Source organism: Struthio camelus, chromosome W (genome assembly GCF_040807025.1).
Source record: "Struthio camelus isolate bStrCam1 chromosome W, bStrCam1.hap1, whole genome shotgun sequence".
Taxonomy (NCBI): Eukaryota; Metazoa; Chordata; class Aves; order Struthioniformes; family Struthionidae; genus Struthio; species Struthio camelus.
Window position 1 is genome coordinate 58,553,898 of NC_090981.1, and position 20,404 is coordinate 58,574,301.

General features: G+C 61.5%; 1 protein-coding gene across 17 annotated transcripts in view; it reads right to left on the reverse strand.

The window, feature by feature from the left end:
* LOC138064154 (interleukin-11 receptor subunit alpha-like) overlaps positions 1-20,404 on the reverse strand; it is a 43,440-nt gene that overhangs the window by 2,728 nt on the left and 20,308 nt on the right. For 4 of the 17 annotated variants that reach the window (XM_068925480.1, XM_068925475.1, XM_068925479.1 and 1 more), the window contains 12 exons: positions 12,996-13,095; positions 12,710-12,770; positions 12,325-12,491; positions 11,969-12,083; positions 10,561-10,593; positions 9,925-10,088; positions 9,591-9,754; positions 9,263-9,404; positions 8,615-8,710; positions 8,052-8,151; positions 6,994-7,076; positions 1-6,839 (listed from right to left, as the gene is read on the reverse strand). In XM_068925480.1, coding sequence (XP_068781581.1) covers positions 6,823-6,839; positions 6,994-7,076; positions 8,052-8,151; positions 8,615-8,710; positions 9,263-9,404; positions 9,591-9,754; positions 9,925-10,088; positions 10,561-10,593; positions 11,969-12,083; positions 12,325-12,491; positions 12,710-12,770; positions 12,996-13,095 — 1,242 coding nt within the window. In that variant the 3' untranslated portion in view covers positions 1-6,822. Of the gene's footprint in view, positions 6,840-6,993; positions 7,077-8,051; positions 8,152-8,614; positions 8,711-9,262; positions 9,405-9,590; positions 9,755-9,924; positions 10,092-10,560; positions 10,594-11,968; positions 12,084-12,324; positions 12,492-12,709; positions 12,771-12,995; positions 13,096-13,736; positions 14,370-20,404 lie in introns of those variants that run through there. The other 13 variants (XM_068925472.1, XM_068925466.1, XM_068925473.1 and 10 more) reach the window with 8 other exon arrangements.

Sequence of the window (20,404 nt, forward strand, 5' to 3'; positions counted from 1 at the left end):
GAGAAAAGAGAGAGGTCATCTCCAAGCAAGTGTCATGGCAGCATCTAGGAGATCTGGGTCAAGCTTGGGGGAGCACTGTGGGGGCTAAGGGTGGGGATCTAGGTGCTGCACAGCAGCAGAGTGTGCATGCGGGGGATATGTAGTGGGTACTGTTGTGCAAGAGATTTGGCTGCATGTCTCCCCCTGTGCCACCACAGTTCATGGCAGGTACATGAAACACTGAAGTCTTGGTTGGACAACAGGCCTGTTTTCAGTGTAAAAAAAGCTGGCAGGAAAGTACTGTGCTCTGTGAGCTCATCCAAAGTGCTGCTGCTGGTTCGAGGAAAGAACAGCCGTTTCCTGGGAGCATCATGAGCAACAACGCTTGGGTACAGCTAAGCTGCTGGCTCTAGCCTCCTGGCAGCTCTGTGTTTGTGTGTTGGGCTCTTCCAGGCCTTGAAAGACAAAAAGTACCCTGGAGGCAGGGAGGGGGCCAGCCCCAGCAAAGAAAGAAAGAATCAATCTTTTAAAAAGTGCAGAAGGGAGAGGGGGCTACAATGGGGGCACCAAGAAGAGATGTTTCAGATTTGTCCTCTCTCCTTGTCCCCCTCCCCCCTCCACATCTGTTTGGGTGCCAGCACAGCTGGCCTGGCAGGTGATGCCTCTTGTTGTGCCGGTGGGCAAGAAGCACTGTCTCCCTGACCCACATCCAGGTCTCCTCTCATGGTCTGCTCTCTGGCTGCATTCTGTGAAGTGTGCTGAGGGAGACAAAGCCCTTCTTTCTTGCAGACATTGATGGGAAAACCGCTGGATGCCTGCAGGGTGAAGTCACCTCGCCAAGAGGTGAGTGGGTTCAAATCCTTGGGGTTTGCCCTCCATACAACCCAATCTCCCTCTTGCTTCTTTGATCAAGTTCTCTGGCCCCAGCTCTGTCTGCAGGACAACTTGGGGGGGACCAGCTTTCAGACTCCCCAGCTGGCAGAGTCCTTGTGCCAGGGGAGACTCTGGGTATCCTGGCATGGGCAGGGTGATTTGGACCCTCCCTGTTTTTCAGGAAAGAGAGAGAAAGATGGGGAAGGAGTTTTCAGGCCCATGGCAGCTAGAAAGAGAGGCGGACGAGGAAAAGTGAGTATGGGTGATTTCAGGGGTCTGCCAGGGCCCAGAGGCTTTGACTCGCTAGCAAGAGCCCAGGCAGGAGTGTCCCACTTGCAGGTGAGATAAAATCTATAAGCAGAGTGAATGCTCAGCACTGCGTTTTAAGGAATTTTTGTTGGGATTTGCCGTATCCCTGAGATAGGATTCCTGCTGCACTCACACCCCCAGTGCCCTGACACTGATGTGAAAGCTGCTTGGTCCAGGAAGCTATGCTTCTTCTGGAAATGGCCACAAAGCCTGGGGAACAGGGTCTGAGTCTGCCCTGAGATCCCTAACAGCCTGGGGGACTGCCCCAACAACACCACAGGAAGCTACAGCCACTGTCTCTTTTTGTTACAGATTTCTAGGGCGAGACAGAAGCACAGCCCAAAACAGCCCTCCTCTCCCTTGGACAGAGGGGGACTGTCTCTCCAGGCGTCTTTTCTCTCTCCAGTGACAAAACTCACAGTCAGATGGTGAAGATTTCCATCTTCCCTCTGCCATAGCAGCTGTGGCATTTCAAGGATGATCTCTCAGCATTTCCTAGCCCGATTCAGCTCCTGAAGGGGATGCAACCCCTCTGGAGATGCCGCGCTCTCTCCCCGGACACAGAGGACTTGCCCTGGCTATGATTCGGGCTCTGTCTCCTCATGTTAACTGTTGTGTCATTTCCATGAGTGCGTGTGTAGCTTAAATCTGGGACTTGCTCCCAAACACCAGCCTTGTTCTACACATGGGCCTCCCCTTGCCACTGTTACACAGTTGGGCTTCACAAATCAGCCTCTGCAACAACGAGCATATTTGATGCTTAGGAGGGTGTTAGGGCAACCAAACTGTCTGTTCATTATCAATTCATCCATGCATCTGTATGTTCAATCATCCTTGGCTCCTTCCTCCGATCCATGCATAGTTCCCTCCTTGCTACTCCCTGACTGTGTACGTATCCCTTCCTTTCTCCCTTTCCCAATGACCTATATTTGGGTTTCATGCCCCTATATTTTCCAGGATCTACTGGGGTTGCTTTTACTTCTTTCCCTGGCTCAGGATGTGGAGGAGAGGGAAGCAGGAGCGGTCATGAGAGGTAAGTTAAGATTATCTTGCTTTGCTGTCCTGCGTAGGCAACCTAGCCTCTTCCCTGCAAAACGCAGGCTGACCTGGCAGCAAGGTGTGGAGAGGAGGGGCTTGGGATTCAGGGCAGCACAGACATTTGGCAGTCTGTCACATTCAAGCAGTCCAAGCATCACTGCACAACTGTCCATACCAGTGATGTGATGCAGTGGTTTTGGCCCAGACTGACTCTTGCTTTCCCAAATGGGTCCTGGATGTGGCTGGGCAGCTGATCCATTCCAGCCCCCTGCCTAAGAGATGATCTGGATGGGTCTGCCCTGTGCTGGATGGAAACATGTAGCACCGACGTGGGCCATTCAGGGCCTCGGTGCTGGGGACATTCCCTGGCACGTTGCATTTCTTGCTTTAAACTTTTGGCACCCAATGAGACCTGGGCCCTACTCTCCCATACTTTCCTCCTGCTGTGCCTGGGCTGTTCCCTGTTCCCTGCTGGGAGGTGGGACCTGTTCCCACTCCTTGTGGGTGCATCCCACAGGCTGTCTTGACTTGGCATGGCCTCAGTACCCCGAGGCTTGGATCTTACCTTCTCCCCAGAGATCTTGGCATAGTGTTGCCCTGTGGAGGGTGGGATCATGCAGCAAGGCGAGTCTGGAAGCATCTCTGCCTACTCTGGGCAGAGTGCATCCAGGCAGTGCTCCAGCCTGGAGCAGGAAGCCTCCCACTAGCTCAGCGACTGCAAGTGTGAGCCACCAAAAGGCTTGAGCCCTGAGGGAAGTGCCCTGGCCCAGCAGTGGGATGGGGAGGTGCCAGTGTTGGGACTGTTTTCATGGTCTCTTCCTCTTTTCCTCCTCTGCAGTTTGTGGATTTCGGCATCTGGAGCCCACTCCCTTGTCCTAGATTTCTATGCACTCAGCCCTCCCCTTGCATCTTCACTGGTCCAGAGGAGAGCCATGTTCACTCATGTCCAGTGTCAGGTCACACATTCCCTTGGGCAGCTGGGTTCCCAGAGTGTGCAGCACCCAACATTAAACATCCTGATACCCCCAAGCGCTGAGCTCCCTGTTTCCTTGGGGTCTCAAGTTGCCTGAGCATCACATCTTCAGGCTGCTGATGGGGGAATGAACACACCTCTCAGCACCAGCCTGAGTTGCCTGCAAGCCTGGCTGAGTTGTGGGGCATCCTACCAAGAAGCCACCGTCCCTCAGAGCACGGCAGGTAGGACTTTGCAGCTGAATGCAGAGCTCTCTCACCTGCTGTTGGTCTCTCCCACTGCCAAATGGATGCTTGGTCATGCCTTTAAGGCTTTCATGAGAAGGGAAAAGGGGATGAAGCCCAGGGTGGAGGGCAGTGGGATGCAGTGATGAAAACCAGATGTGCATTTCCTGCCTGCAAGCTTTGGTGATCACATCCTGCTCATCAAAACTTGGTGTCCCAGCAGGCCTGGGGCAGCTACCCTGGGGCACCTAAGGAAGGAGACATAGGGCTTGGCACAGAGGGACAGTAGAGCTCTGGGTCCCTTCTGCCCATCAGCCTTTATTTCAGAGACTGCAGAGGCTCTGAGACTGCTCCTCACCCAGAGCCAAGCAGAGACCCAGCACACAACCTGCCCCACTGCATTTCCACAGAGGTACCATTTTTGCAGATCGTCAGCTCCCCCCATTTCAGGAGGGATCTATGCACTGGGGGTCCTAGCCCTGGGGGTAACTACGCACAGGGAGAGGGGCAGAGCTTCCTGCAGTGCTCAGTCTGGACATCACCATGCTGCCGTCCAGCCTTGGCAGTCTTTCCCGTCTACCCACCTGCACTTACCTGTGTGGAGCTGACACGCTTTGTCTTGTATGTGCTAGGCTCCGGTGGTCTCTGTACCACCCTGGCCAGCAGCAATTCCCTTTTATTTGGAGCAAATCTGGATTTTCTGAAGGAGTTTATAAGCGGGGCAGGAGATGGGCGCCAGAGCTTCTGGCTCATGCTCTTTCCCATTTGCTGGCCAATCGCACTCCTGCGTCATGAGCAGGCGTTAGCCTCTAAGCCAGCGCTATGTGCCTGGAAAACACTGAGCTCTGCTTGCAAACACCAAAGCCACAGATATGGGACAGATATGGCAGGCATTCAACAGCATCCCATGGACAACCAGAGTCCTGAGACCCTCCACAGTAGCAGGGAAGGTGGGATCTGGTGGTAATAAGAGTTGATTTCTAAGCAGTAAGGGCTACCCGTGGCATACTGGGACCAGGGAAACAAGGGTGACCCTAGCACATCAGAGACAGGTAATGGAAGCTGGGGAGGGATGCTGTACGCTTGGCTCTGTGCTTGCCCCACGCTGGCTGGCCCTGCAGCTGGTGCTGGTCCAGCTGTGCAGCTGGATGAGCAGGGCGCTTGTCTGGGCAGCTTCAGGCATGCACACAGCCCCCTCCTCCCCAGTGCAAGCCTCAGCCAAGCCCAGAGGTCATGGGGACCTGCCAGGGTGCCAAGAGGCTGCAATTCCTGCTGTGCACAGCCAAGCTGGGGACCAGAGCCCAGCAGGAGGCAATAGCAGCATGACACAGCTGGAGCTGGCAAGGTCTAGGGTGGGCCTGGAAGAGAAGGAGTGGCTGTTGGGCCCAGAAACCCAGGCAGGAGCTGGTCCCTGTGTATACCTGTGTGTGTAGGCACACATAGGGTCCTCTCTAGCTCAGTGACCTGCTTTACTTGGACTGCGGTGAGCCCTGCTCCCATCCTGGTTTGGTGCCGTTCCAGCACCACATCAAGGATAGAGGGCTGACTCTGTGTCTTCTCCACCCAGGGCCAATGTGCTCACCAGGGCTAGTGAGGGGCAGGGGCACTGCAAAAATCAGGACCTGCGTCGGCAGCCCCAACGCTCCAAAATCCAGGGCTGGGTGCAAAGGGGCGCCCAGCGAGGGCAGAGGCAAGGGTTGAAGTGCTGGTTAATGCAAGGTGGACATGGAAAGAGGCCTAGGGCCACAACCCATTGCAAAAGGCACAGGGCTGCCCCTGCCCTCACCACCATGGTATTGCCCAGGCTTGATCCTGAACACCAAGACCCAGAGTAAGACTAGACTGAAGCCACCTCCCAGCCCCCAGCCCTGCCTCACCATGCAAGGGCACCACAGTGGGATGGATCCATTGCCCCCAGCTGCCCCATGGCTGGCTGGGACACCCAAAAGCTCCTGCTTTGCCCCTGCGGAAGGGCCATGAGGAGATGCCCCACACCCTGCTGGCCCTGCCTTGCCCATGGCCCCCTGCGCAAAGCCCCACAGTACTACAAGGTGCAGCCTGAACGTGCTCAGACATTTAGAGGGGTCCTCCCCAATCCAGCCTTCATAAGGAGCCTTCGGAAATATACACCCCTCCGCCACGCTCTCACTGCACCCCGGGTTCAAGGGAAGCCCTGCGGCCCAGCCTGAAGTGACACATATCTCCCCTGCCGCGCCGGCCGCAAGGCAGAGCCCCTGGGCCCACCCTGCCCTGGCTCTGCTCCCTATGCTCCCAACGCCAGCCAGCACCACCGCTGCCTGAATTTCCATCCAGCCCCATCTGGATCTCATTGGGCCACAGAGCCGCTGGCGCTGAGCATCGGGGCTGGGAGATGTCAACACATGGAAACGATTACAGGGGCCGGGTCGAGCGGAGAGGAGCGGGCCCAGCCAGCACACACGGAGCGTTGGGGGCTGTGCAGAGGTTCCTGTCCCCACAGCAGGGCTGGCGAGGACAGGGGCAAGTGAGATGTCCCAGGCAGGAGGCTACAGCTGCCCTGTGGCCTGTCCTGATAGCTCTCCTGAGAGGCAGAGAGGCTGGGGATGGACAGAGCCCTGTCTTTTTGGGGTGTCCTTCCCCTAAGGACTCCTCTAGGCTTGCTGGGACACAGGGCAAGGCTTGCGCACAAGGATCTTCCTCTTCTGACATTCAGCAAGGGCAGGACCAGGCAAGGGTCTCGCTCAGCCCACCAGCTCTCTGGGGAGAGGTTGGAGTGAAGGTGTCCTGTTTGGGGACCAGCCATGTATGCACGCCCTTGCAAGGACCAAGGGTCCCCAAGCTGGCAACTCTCTTTCTGCCTGGCACCTTGTATATCTCCCCTGGCCCTGTATGAAGTGCAGAGAGGTCTGGCCCAGGCAGCGCCAACACTGCCCCCTTTATTGGGATCACTGCTCCGTCCTGCCACAGCATGGGGGCGAGGGGCAGAGGGATGGGGGGGCGCTTCTGCCTGCTGATGGCTGGTGGGGGTGCGATGGGCCAGGGAGGCCGGCAGAGCTCAGCACCGCACGGTCACCGATGCCCACAGACCAACACCCCTGGCACCCTGCGCCCACTGTCCTCTTCCATGTGGCACTAAGCAGCGAAGTGGGGCTGGCTCGGTGCCCCACCCCCATGTTGTATAGCAGTGCCCGGTGGTGGGAACTGGCCCGTCGCACTGAGTCCGAGATGTCTCCAGCCAGTTCCTGGCGGGCACGGGCAGCCCTAAGCTCCTCAAAGCACAGCCTCTCCCCTTAGGGTCCATCGTGTGCCCCAACGGTGCCGGCACTCAGGCAATGTCCAAAGCCAGGCCCTGCTCCGTGCGGTGGGGAGCCCTTCTGGGGCCAACAGTGGTGTCAAGTCCCATAGGCGGGTGAGTGAGTGCTCAGACAGGGGAACATCCAGGGCTCACTACAAGATCTGGGCCTCTGTGGAAAGGGAGAGAAGGTGAGGGGTTACAGTGGTCAAAGCCCCACCTCCCCCCTTCTTGGGTGGCAGACCTGCCCTGAGCCAGGGCACATGGCATGGATCCCCGCTGTCCTGCCCATCGTGGCCCCTGACACGGCCCCCCTCGGCACTCACTCGGCAGAGCCTTCAAGTGGGTGGCAGCAACCAAGAAGTTGTGGGGTTTGGTCTCGTCCTTGCCGTGTTTCCTCACCCGGAGCCTGGGGACAGAGCAGAGTGGTTGAAGAGCTCAAGCAGCCCTCCGTGGGCACAAGGAGACCAGTGCTGCCCCGGTCCCCAGTGATCCTACTGCACACCCCATCCAGCCAGGCCCAGCAGGTGAGCTCCAGGCAGCATGAGAGTCCTGCCATTAGATAGGGGCAGGGCTGGCCACACAGCCACAGTGCTGGCAGGGAGGGCCACAGCAGTAGTGGGATGACAGAGGACTCATCAGAGCAGGACAGGACCCCGCAGAGCAGTGCCCAAGGGCAGGACTCAGGTCGAAAAAGGCAGATTAAGGGTTCTCTGTGCTGATCACGGAGCAAAAGAGATCCCAGGTAGGCAGGAGGGTTTGGGGGGGGCACATTAATAGTGGCAGCATCTTTGGGGGATACAGAATAAGGTCTCATGGATGTGAGCTCCTTAGGAAGACCCCACACAAGCTGAAATATACAGCCAAGCACCCCCACACGTCATCTTCTCCCCGATCCCCCTCCGGGGCAGCTCTAACCCTGCCTCATTCCCACTCTGGTAGCAGAGCCAATCCTGATCCTCCCAGTCAAGAACCTGTCCCCCTCTGCAGCAGTGGGCTGCTCACCAGTGTGTCCTGGCCAGCGGAAAGCCCAGCACACCTGGAAGAATGGGCAATGCTGGCAATGTGCACCAGGCATGGGTGTGCGGAGGACTAGCCCTTCCAAGGGGACTAGAACAGAATGAACCACCACATCAGGCTGGCCTCAAGTCTCTTTGGGGGTGGGACTCATGGCACAGGGTTGGGGAAGGATGGGGGACCTTTGCTGGGGTGACTGGGGGCCACAGTGGGACAGGGATGGCAGCAGAGCTGACTGGAGAGCATAGAGCTGGGAAAGCAGAGAGCTACAGGGCAGCTACAGGGTAGCAGCAGAGCTAGGCCTGGCACCACTTCACACCCAGCCACAGCACGCTAGTGCCTCACAGCCCTCCAAAACACAGCTTACCAGACGAGGATGGTGATGACCAGAACGGCAGCCAGGATGAAGAAGGCAAAGATCCCAAGGGAGACCAGGATGGCCATCTTCTCCAGGGGGTCGCTCCGATCTAGGACAGGTGGGCACAGAGATCGTCACAGCCAAGAGATGCCACAGCCCCACACCCTGCAGTGACCCCACAGCCATGAGTAGCTGGGCAGGCTAGTGCTGGGGTGGACCCTGCCCTCCTTTGGGGGCTGCACCCACCCCGGACAGCTGCTGGACCCCAGGATCTCCATCATGCTCCATGGCCCTTGATGCCCCAGGGAAAGGAAAGGCAAGGACTTGCAAGCTCCATCCAGCAACCTCCCCAGTCAAGCCTCCCGCAGACCCCAGGGGACTCTAGGACCCTATTGCAGGCTCCTGGGCACACTGGCACCCCTACAGCTTGCCCAGCAAAGCGGAAACATGCAGGCACGGGGTCTCAGGAGACAGGACTTTTCCTCTCCAGCTCTCAACCATGGACGTGCCCAGGCAGCCGGCAGCCCACTGGCTGTTCCCACTCCTGTCTGCAACCTCCCAGCTCTACTCACTAATGGGCTCAGGATTGGGAGCCCGCGAGGGCTCCTCAGCCAGGCTCTCCAGGCTGGCATCTGTAGTGGTTTCTTCACTCGCCACGGTGGCAGGGTCTGGAACGGCACAGGGGGTGGGCATCAGGCACCCAGGACACTGGCAGCACTGCAGGGACCCACACAAAAGGGTGCCCCTGGGGTCTTGCTGTGCCTTGGGGATCCTGGGAGCCTGAAGGTGCCTCCAAGATGCCAAGGGCTGTGGGAAGCAATCCCCAAATCCCAGCAGCACAGCTGCAGCCTGCCACGGGGCTGCAGGGACAATGCCCCACAGCAGGGCTGGGAACTGGGGCTGCTTTGTCCCTTTGCAGCTGCACCTCTTGCCATGGGGAAAGTATTTGGATGGCACATGCAGCTTTCCTTGGTCAACTTTAAGGGTGAAAAACTATCCTCTTTTTTTTTTTCTTTTGGCACTCAGAGCTGGGTCCTGAATTCACGGGACTTCAGGAGCCAGGGCTTGCCCTGAGCATGGCCCTGGGTGATATTCGAGGCAGGAGGGATGTTGGAAAGAAGGGGCTGGAGAGGGGCAGTCCGGGGTGCTGAGGGGCTGTGGAGAAGAATGGTGCAGCCCCGTAGAGATGCTGGGGGCTGCAGCCTGCCCCCATCCCACACCTCTGACAGGCGTCGCCCGTGCCTCCATGCTCCACTCGCTCCAGTTCCCCGCATCCAGGAAATCCTTCGCACTGACTTGCACCACGTGCTCCAGCCCTGCGAAGGCGTCTGTGATCACCTCGGAGAGGTTCACCGTCTCCACCTGCGTGGCACAGAGGGGAGCCATCGGGCACACAGAGATGCCACCCCCAGGGCTTGGGCGACCTCCCCAGCCCGACTCACACTCGTTGAGTGTCCCCAGCCAGGCCCAGACCCCACACTGCTCTCCCAGTGCCAAAGAGCCACCCTGCTCCTGAGCTGGCTCTGTGTTCGCGTCCCCGCTGCTTACCACGGACCAGGAGCGGTGGATGACAGGCCGGTACTGGAGCCGAAACTTGAGCTGGAAGTGGGGCTCCTTGGGCCAGGATGTGGGGTACCTCCAGCTCACCTGGAGCCGCCGCGGTGCCCGGGGGACGGGCTCCACCACCAGGCCTTCCGGAGGGTCTGGCTTAACTGTGTGGGAGAAGACGCAGAGGCTCCGTCACACTGTGGCCGATCGCCTCCTCCGCTCTCCCATGCAGAAGGGTGCTGGCGCCCTGGACTGGCTGCCCAACAGGCAGGGAGAGATGTGATGGAGGGATAGAGGGATGGGGGGGATGGAGGGATGATGGGGGCGCACTGACTGATCGCCTGCATGGTGATGTCAAGGAGGCGGAAGCTGGACCCCAGCGGGTTCACCTCGGTGACGTTCATCCGATAGGAGCTCCAGAACTCGGACTTGTGAACGGTGCAGGTGTCGGCCCGGGCTGGATCCTGCAGGCACGGCCCCACATGCCCAATCTTGTTCCTGCTGACGGGGTGACAAGGTGGTGGCTCCTCCGCCGTGCCTGCCCCACGGTCGCGCATCGTTTCCCTGCGCCGCCCAGGAAGTGCCATGCAGGCAAGCCCCCGTGCCAAGAGCACGGTGTAGGAGGCAGCCCTCTCTGTCAGAGCTCAGGCAGGGTCTGGGCAGGTACCTTGCCCATGAGAGAGCTCGAGGTGACTCCAGGGCAAGGGCAGAAGATCCTCTCACCCCCCCAAACTCCAGCACTTCCCTCTGAGCATGACCAAAGGGAAACCTATTGAGCCCCACAGTGTCTTCTGGGAAGGTCCCTCCCTGGGGGAAATCCTTCCCCCCCAGGTCCCCCTGGCTTGGGGACCCTGCTCCCCCATGGGGGTCCCCATCCTCGGGCCTTGGTGACCCCACTGAGGACACCGGCAGAGCTTTTGGGATGGGGGCCATGCCCCGAGCACAGGGCCAGGGGTGGGGTCAGTCCTACCTCCGCTTCTCTTCTCCCGTCAGCGATTTCTTCCTGCCCGGGGAGCGAGATGGAAAAGCAGATAGTGAGGAAAGGGGGACGGGGAACAGCATGAAACCAACCCCACCGTGACCCAGAGGAGGGACAGGGACCGCACCAGCCTGGCCCTGTGGGGCTGCTCTGCTTCCCGCTAGTCTCAGGGCCAGGGTTTTGCTGGGACACTCGGGCCCCAGGAGCCGGAGGACACCCAGGGGACGCTCCCCAGGGAGGGTCAGCCGCTTGGCGGCGAGCCGGGGCCACGCAGGGCACGGCGAACACACGCGCTTCCCCGCTTCCAACCTGCCAGGCCTCTCCCGGCTGCCGGAAAAGGTCACGGCCGGCGCCTGGCTCCGCTGCCGCACAGCCCCGCTTTCCCACGCAGCGCCCGGACGTCGGCTTCCTGCCGCGGACGGGCTCGGGAGCTGGGCGCCCCGGGAGCCGGCGGGACGGGGAGGCAGTTCCTGAGCCCTGCCCCGGCGGGGACGCGTGCCCAGGCAGCTCGGCCAGCCCCTGGCCCGCTGCGTGCCTCAGTTTCCCCTCGCCAGCCAGGGCTCGCCTGCTGCTCTTTATCACGCCGCAGCAGAAACGCATAGGGATGCTAACAAAAGCCGCCCGGGCGGGATGCAGGGAGGCCTCATGTTATTTTCCACTCCCCGGCAGCTGGCTTTGTTCTCTCCCTCCGCTCCAGTCCAAAAACCCCGCTGGTTTCCACTGCCAGCTCCAAGCGGCTCCGTCTCCCCGGACTAAGCGGCCGTGCTCCTGGCCGTGCCCACGGTGGGGGGTGCTGCATTCCTGCGGGTGGGGGGCTCGCGGCGCGGGCCCACCCCGAGGAGCTAGCGCCGCGACGGCAGCAGGGAAAGCCAGGCTCTCCGGGAAGAAGGGCTGCCCGGCTCCAGAGCGTGTGCGGCCCCGATCAGGCTTGCGTTTTGCATCGCTTTTCAAAGCGCCACTCGGCACGTTTTACGAGCTCCGGCTGACTTCAAAGCAACCCTGCGATTTGGCCCGCTGTGATAATTAGAAGCAGGGATGTTTCCCAAACTCCTTTCATCCTGAAGCATGCCGAAGCATTTCTGACAGCTTGCAGATGACTCTGCTGCTTTTTTATACCCCTTCAGGTGCTAGCAAAGCCACCTCCAGAGAGCGAGCCTGCCTGCGCCAGCCCCTCAACGCTGCTTGCAGGCCTCCCTTTAAAAAAAAAAGCACATGCTCAATGCAAACCCTGAAACGCAGCCTGCTCCAGGGCGCAGCACGGTGCTCGGTGCTCGGGAACAACTCCGCGGGGCCCGATGCAAACCCAGGCTGCAGGTCAGGCTGCCAGCAGGATTCGGCGTTACGTTTGGCCAGGCCCGCAGGGCTCACCCCCATCCAGCCCCTGCAGCCCTGCCCTCACCTATAGGTGGTGATGTATCTGGTGGGGAGGAAGGTCTCGAGGCTGGATGTCCAGGAGCAGGAGAAATTCTCATAGTCGGACGCTCTGCAGGACACAAAGGGGACCCCCGGCAGGTCTGGGGTCCGGGGAGCGGAGGGGGGAGCGACGGTAAGTGAAGGAATTCCCTGCCCCGTACCGACCTGCGTCACTGCACAAGTCCCCTCGTGACAACCCCCTGCCAGGGGTCTGGCCAGGGCGAAACCCCAGTCCGAGGACGGGCTGCCACCGCTCGCCCGCCCTGCGGCGGCGCAGGGAGCCGACGGGGGGCCGCCGAGGCTGCGCAGCCCCCTATCCCAGCCTGCAGAGATGCTACTCACGCCCCAGCCGCAGGGACACGGCGTGCAGGAGGCCACCGTCCTCGCCGTGGCAGCTGTAGGTCCCCGCGGCGGCGAGGCCGGCGCGCGGCAGCACCAGGGCCCCGTGCCGCACGGCGGAGCCCGCCGGCAGCGCCGCGGCCCCGTCCCGTCTCCATTCCACGGCCGAGCTGTCGAGGAGAAGACCGGGCAGGCGGCGTTAGGCAAAGGGGACGGCGGGGCAGCCCCGCGCGCGCGCCCGCCGAGCCCGGCCGAAGAGGGGGACGGGGTGGCGTGTCGGAGCAGAGGGACGCGGCGCGGCTGGGCTGCCCCCGGTCCCATCGTTTTGCAGCCCCCCTATAACCACCCACCGGCTCATCGGATGCCGGCACGAACGGAAAACACCTACCCCGCATGGGCGCCGGCGCACGACAGGGTCACGTCTGTCCCCACCTGGCCGTACTGCACACCTGGAGGGGGACACACACACACACACGGGCGTCAGCCCCCCGTCCCACCCCACTCCGGGCTGGTTATCCCGGCTCCGCCACGTGGACCCGGGAAGGACTGGTCCCCGCTGGGGCTGGGGCAGCGGGTGGCTGCAGGGGCAGGACGGCCAGAGGATGCTCAAGGCCATGGGGCTGCGTTTCGGGAAAAAAAAGGTTGTGCCTTGCTGCGTCACGGGGGCTGCTCACCTTCCTCTCCCCAGCCCTCGGGGACGGCGAGGGAGGCTGACGCAAGGGCTGCCGCGAGAAACACCATCACCCTGCCCAGGCCTCGGGTGGGACTGCGCATCTAGAGGAGGCAGAAAAGACAGCGCGTCACCCCCGGCCGTTCCTCCCGCGCTCCAGCAACGGCGTTCCCAGGAGACGCCGTCTCGCAGGACCCCAGGTCGCCGCTAATCCGCTCATGCCAGGGACCGGCAAATGCAAATAAACGCCGTGGCTGGGGCACGCCGCCAAGCCACGCTCCTGCCCCCAGCACCCACCAGTCCGGGCCAGCAGGTCAAGGATGCTCGGCTGGCCCCGTGCCCGGGGGAGGCGATGCAATAGGGGGCAGGCGGAGGGGGATGTTGGGGCAGCTCCAGACAACGTGTCCCCCAGTCCAGCCACCCCCGAGGACAGCGGGACGCAGGCCGCTGCGTGCCACGCACCAAGGGCAAAACAGCTGCGGCTGGGGAGGAGCCGCGCAGGGCAGAGCCATGGCCACGCTGCAGCTCTGCACAGACGCCCTTGGCTCCCGCCTGCACGGCTGCTCTCCCGCCAGCGCCCGGGGCTGGCCGAGAGGCGGGACGTGCAGCCGCCGAGCTCCGGTGCCCGTCACGGGGCCGCCCCACGCCATGGCCTGCCCTGCGCTGAGCATCCCTGGGGGGCAATGCACCCCTCACCCCCCTCTCGTCCGCCCCCCATCCCGCGCGGTGACCGTGCCGCGGGGACCTGTGGTGTTGAGCCGGCGGGGAAGGTCTGTGCCACTGTCACAGCGGGTGGCCCGGGTGGGCTGAGGAGGAGCCTCCATGGCTTGAGGGGTGAACGCTGCCATCACCTCCGCTCCAGTCCCGCCGTGCTACCAAACCGCTGGTGGTGGGGGCAGACGGAGCGGATGGAGGTGGGATCGTTCGCCATGTTTCCCAGGCCCTTCCGGGTCGTTTGTTACCTCCGGGCCCAAAGGGAGCTACCCTGAAATCCCTTCCTCCCACTCAGAGACCACCAGTGGGTGCTGGGCAAGAAGCGCCTGGGATGCTGAGGCAGGGATGGGCTCCCAACCATCACCAGGTCGGCCCCAGCCACAGACCCAGGTCACCCCACCACAGCCTAGCCAGCATCGCCCTGTCCATCAAAGCCAGATTCGCTCCATCTGTCCCACCCAGCATTGCCACATCCCGTCCAGGCGGCATCGCTCCGTCTGCCCCAGCCAGCATCACCTCGTCCATGCCAGGCAGCATCGCTCTGTCCGTCCCAGCCACCGTCGCCCCGTCCGTCCCAGCCAGCCTGGCCTGGCCCCGAGAGGGGCAGCGACAGCTGAATCCTTTTTGCCTGGAAACCCCCCAGTGCCCCCCGCTCAGGAACAGGCAGCCCTGTCCATCCATGCCCGCTTCGCTGGGCTCTGCCCATGGCTACGGCAGGACAGGGGCTACGGGACCCGGCCAGTTCCCTGCCAGCCCCGAGCGCTGGGTCAGGTGCAGCTCTCAGCTCTGCGGGCATTAAATCCACGTCCCGCTGAGTCACCTCGGAGGGGAATATCCCGGCCCTGGAAACGTGCCACAGAGCAGCCGCCGGCCGCTCTCCTGTGCCCGCATCTGCGGACGAGCCACGCGCACGGGACGGCCGCAGGTTTCCCTGCGATCTCTGCCTGCAAGAGCTGCTCGCAGTCCTCCCGAATATACCAGGCTGCCTCAAACACAAGCCCCAAACATAAATAATTTCATTAGACTGTCATAAGCTTTTCCTACTAAACCACATGTAGAAACATTCCCAAGAACATCAGTTGAAAGAGCGCTGCCAAAACTATGATGGTAACTGATATTAACTGGGAATATTACGCCTTGAAGTAAAATATTTTGGGGATGGAATAAAAGACTTAAAATACACTTAAAAGCAGCAACCAAAAATAACTTCAAACACCATGTGGGTCAGAGCTAAGGGCATGGTGCTGTGGGAGATTAGGGAAAAGGGAGACTGTGTTAGCGTGGACAGGGCAAAATAACTTTAAAATAAAATGATTTATTCTCCTGATCGTCCTGTTTTTTTTTTTTTTTCCCCAGCGCGGGCTGCGCCAGGGCTGCGGAGGGTGAACGCACAGCGGTGGCTTGGCCAAGCTAGCACGGTCGCTGTGCTTTGGGGATACCACGGGGCACGCGGAGGACGGACGCTCGCCTATTCGCTCGCTCTCTTTAATCACCTTGCAGGACTAGGCGACCGAAGCAAAAACACCAGCTGATCTGGGAGCAGAGCAACGACCCAACGGCACAAACCGCAGGCCCTGGGACGTGCCGCGGTGGCTCAGCGCCGGCCCTCGCGGCTCCGAAACCCCGGCTCTGTTAACCCCGCTGCTGCAGAGCGGCTTCCCGGTGCCCGCGACAGTGGTGCTCGCAATGCCGCGGCCGCGCCGAGCCCAAGTGCAGCTGGCCATGACTCTGCACCACTGGTGACATGAATTTGCTAGGTCGCTGGGTAGTTACCCAGTTTGAGGCCAGCCTGGAAAATCTACCCTGCAGTGGAGACACTCAAAGGCATCTTTCCCTGTGTGCACGTGGGAAGAGCTGGGAACAAAGCACAATTTGCAGCCTCCAGCCATACCCCAACCCCTGATCCCCCACAGAGACCCCCCCATCATTCACCGACCAGCCAAGGATCATCCTGCATCCTCACAGCCGCCAGCGCCCTCGAGCATCCCCCGTCCAGGGACCCCCAAGCACTCTCCGTCCTTACCCCAGCACATCTTGATCTTCCCAGCCTCAGGTAGGATATTTTGGGCAGTGCCGGGGGAGACTGCATCAAGCCCACGCAGACATGCCAGCTGGCTCCAAAAACCACCTGCCTGAAGCACTGCCGAAAGCTAGCCGTGGCCCAGCAACGTCACTGCAGAGACGAGCAACAGGGCAACCCCTTCCTTGCCTGCCCCCAAGACCACAAGCAAAAGCGCCCAGAAGAGCCGGCCCCAGTGCCCAGCCGCAGCCCCATCCCACTGGGAAAGAGCCGCGGGCTGGGGAAGACCCGGGGACTTTGCTCTCCGTCACTGCCGTGGCGTGGAAGGAGGCCAGATATGCCGGGTCAGGCAGCGGTTCAAAACCGGCCAGCCAGAAAGGCTCCCCGTGCTTTTTGCAGCCGACCTCCGCCACCGAGGCAGAAACATGGAAATGCACAGGCGCGTGCAACCGCCGGGCTGGCTTCCTTCTGAGCTCTGCTGTGCCACGCGCCCCCAGCCCGGACGGGCACGCAGAGGCCGGGGCGTGCACGCAGCCAGCCGGCTGCAGAAAGCGTCCCTCTATCCTCGCACCAGCGGTGACGCATCCCGGGCACAGGGAGTCCCCGGCCCGGCAGCCCTGGAGCCGAGCCGCGGCAGAGGAAACAATCAGGCGCTTTCTTCCTCCGCTCGCGCTAATGATGGTCCGAGAGGCGTCTGCCGCCCGCTCCGGGCTGCGTGAGCCCCCCGCCCCGGGTCACAGCTTCGTCCTGGGATGAACAGCCGCAATATCAGACTTGCCTCAGCGTGGGAAGATCTTGTCATGCCCAGCTGGAGTGACCGTGCTTGCCTGCGAGCGGGAGTCGAAAAACGCAAGGTCCTCGTCCTCCATCCCACCCCAGCCCGGCTGTGGCTCTGCCCTGCGCACGCCGGGGCCCGCTGAGCATCGGCTGACGTTACCTCCACGCACCTCATCTCCGGGCCGCCCGGACCCAGGCGGCCAGGGACATCTCTGGAGAGCAGCCGCGGCGAGCTGGTGCCCCCCGGAGCCAGCGCAGGGCAGAGGACGGCTGCTCCGGGCCCCCGAGGAGCAGGATGGGAGCTGCAGCTGCTCCAAAAGCCGTGGGATCGCGTTGGCTCAAGGAGAGACGAGGATGAATTGGCTAGAAATAAACCACGCTGGGAAATTTAGTGGAGGTTTCTAAATGCCAGTGCCAGGGGACAGGGCTGGGCTGGCCCCAGAAGGGCCCTCCCTGTCTTATTTTCCCAACTCTGCTCGCCGGAGAGCAGGAAGCCGCCTGGGTCGCCCTGCGTTCGCTCCGAGCTGCGCTGGCAGCCAGGAGACGGCTCTGGCCGGGAGCAGTTTGTGCAACACCCATCTGGCGCGGGGCACTTCGCAGCGCCGCGGGGAGCGCGGCAGAGCCAGAGGCGCGCTGCCGGAGGGAGAGGCAACTCCTGCCGCCACTTTCCTCCGCAGCCTCCTGGCCTTTTGCATGTCTCCTTGCAGCACCAGCTCCTGGAGCCACGTGATTTTCCCACTCCCGGCCAACCCCTTTGCAAGGGCAGAGGCTGGCGAGGGGGGCCGCAGGGCCCCCAGCCCAGGCAGACGGCGGCGTGCAGATCTCTCTCGTAACTTTTTAGCCCATCTGACCTTTTTTTTCTAGGAGCCTGACTGCGGGGAGCTGGGGTAGAAACGCCGCCGCGAGCCTGCCCGCTCCTGCAGAAACGGCGGCACGATCCAAACCCGACCGATGGGAGCGGAAACGTCCCCCGTCCCCCCACCCCGGCTCAAATCACAGGGCTGTCACAGGTGCCGCGCGCACCGGCACCGACACGCAGGCGGCGCGTGACGGTCCGCCCGCCTCCGTCCCCCCGACCCGGCCGCTCCGTGCCGTGCCCCGCGGCGGCCTGGCACAGGCACGGCGCAGATTCCTGGGGGAGGCCAACTTTCCATTGCACTCGGCGCCTTGAAAGACAGTGGCTTTTTTCTGCTTTGCATCATTCGAAGTCGCTCTTCAAAGCGAAAGAGCTGCACGCACAGCCGGGGATGGTGGGGGGGGGGGAGAGGACACACACACACACACACACACAGAGACGCCGACGCGTCGGGGGGCTGAGGACAGGGTGACGGCGGCGGTGGGAGAAACAGGATGCTCCCACCCAAGTGCAGAAACCCAGGGCGCCTCCTAATCTCTCCCCTGACAGCTCCTCCCCAGGGTGGTCTGGGGCAGCGTCCTTGAAATGGAGACATGAGGGGGAGAAAAAAAAAAGACAAAACCCACCAAAATACAAAAAACCCAAGAGCACTTGGCAGCTCTGCCCATAACACGCTGCGCCCTGCTGGAGTCACCCACCTGCAAAAAGCCACTCCGCACTGGGCAACATCTCATGTGAGACATCTCCAAATACCCAGGACATGCCATCATGTGGGACTCGTGCTCTCTTGAGCTTGTGGATCAGCCCTGGCGCAGATCCCCAAACCCAGCTCTCTCCTGCCAGGGTGCTGGCTATGGGAAACCCATCCCGCAGCCAAGGGCGGTGGCATTTGGAAGCAGCAAAAACTTCCCTCTTCTGCTTCCTTTGGGGTTTGGGAGGGTGGGAGAGGAGCCCCCTGATAAGCCCCCTTTCCTTGTGGCTTCCCTGCAGACGCACCGCGCCGAAGCAGCTCAGGAAACCGGGATGGGCCGTGTTGCGTTCAGCATCTCCAAGGGTTTTCGGCGCTGGCCAAAGTGATCTGCTGCAATATGGCTCGAGCAGATCCTCAACGCCACTACTGTGCCCAAAAACCCTGCAGCATCTGCCTCCCTGGACGAGGGATGCGCCGGCCCCAGCGCGGCAGGGCTGAGATCCGGCATCGCTGACCCGCGTCCTTGCCCCAGCACCATCTCTCCAGGCACAAGCAAAGGGCTGGAGGTTTTCGCACCCAGCACCGTGGCTAGACTTGGAGGCGGCACAGACTCGCTGCCCCGGCGAGGAGCTATGCTAACATGCACCTTTGGGTCAGGGGGAAGCTTCCACTGTCCTGCTTGGAAAGTCCACTGCAAACAGGAGGTCCTCGACCACGCCGGGCCAGCACCCCGGCACGCCGCCGCGGGGCCCCTGCCCTCCCCACCCTGCAAGGACAGGGCACCTCCAAGACGTTTCAGCAGCGTAAAGTGCTGTTGCGTCGGCCCGCCGCCTCTTTGCGTTGCTTTTTCGAGTTGCGAAGGGCTGCATCCTGCCCGCTGTGCTTCAAATCTGGGAGCTTCACATTGGCTTTTCCCAGGGATAACCAGCCACCTAGAGCAAACGCCAGCCGGCATCACAGCGCGCACCCCCGGCCGTCCCTGGGGCTGCCTCGGCGCACCCATCCTGGGCGCGACACCCTCATTTCCCAGGGCATTCATTTGTATTCATCCTTTGTTTTTGGCTAAGTCTGGGGACAAGGCGGGGTGGAGAGCGGGGGGGCAGGGGGGAGAAGGAGACAATGCAGTGCCTCCCGCGGCGAGCGTGACGTTGTCCCCCTTTGCACCGCAGCTTGCTCAGAGACACCCGACCCCGGCGCGCCGTGCCAGCGCTGGCGAACAAGGCAAACAATAGGCGCCGGCAGGGGACACGTCCCCGGCTGCTGGCGGGGGCCACCCCCTCCGCGTGCCACGGCGTGACCCTGCTCGCCTTCCCCAGCCCCTCTGATCCCGTGGGGACCCCGAGGAGGACCACTTTCCTTCGCGCCTCCTTTGTCAGGGTCTGGAGCATCGACTCCATGGGGCTGAGGGCTCACGTGGCCTCTGGGGAGCTCGGCTGGGCTCGGCACCGGGCGCAAGAAACCGGCCAAGCCCTAGGATTTGGATGGGCTGTGCTGGATTTTGGATTTACCCCCTACTGGGGTCTGCCCGGGTGCAAGGATGAAACATCCGACCCACTGCCGGTATCCACAGATGAGACTCAGCTGGGTACAGCTGGGGCTCAGCAGCACAGGGACAACTTGCACTTCAGATGGGCATGGGAGAAGCCCCAGACCAGGGGTATGCACTCTCTGCACTGGGATGGCAGCAGCCCTCGGCTCCAGCGAAACCTCCATTTGAGAAGCCCAGGAGACACGGACAAGCCAGAAACCATGTCTGATAAATGCCAATGTGAACAGCGCAATGAACCCTCTGACTGCGGGGGGCTGCTACAGGGGGAGAGATGGTGCAGCCCCACAGGGCTCGACCTGCCAGGAGGCTCCCGGACCTCCAAGCTGAGAAAACTTTGGCCTTTGCTCAGTAATGCAGCTGCCTTTTCCTCCAAAAGCATGTCCTGTGCTTCTCCCCTTATTTCTTTGGTGCCTCCTTCTCCCACAGCCCCTCTTTCTCCTCCTGGCACTGTCGTAGGGCATAGCTTTTGGGAGCCAGGGAGTCGCTGCCAGACACTGCCAAACCCAGGGGGGCCCCAAGACCCCACTCAGATCAGACCCCAAATTAAACCCATAAAGCCCCCCAGACCCTGTTCCCACCAGGGAGCAGGTAGAAACCTCCGACTGCCTACCCATCCCCTCTGCCTGAAGCCGGTACACAGTGGTGATCACACACACACACCCCTGCCTGCACAGAGCACAGCCCCAGCTCCTCGAGCTGCTCATACACACACATACACCTGCACACACACGTACACAAACACCTGCAACTCAGCACTGCCCCAGCACCTGGAGCTGATTGCACACACCCACACACACATCCCTGCA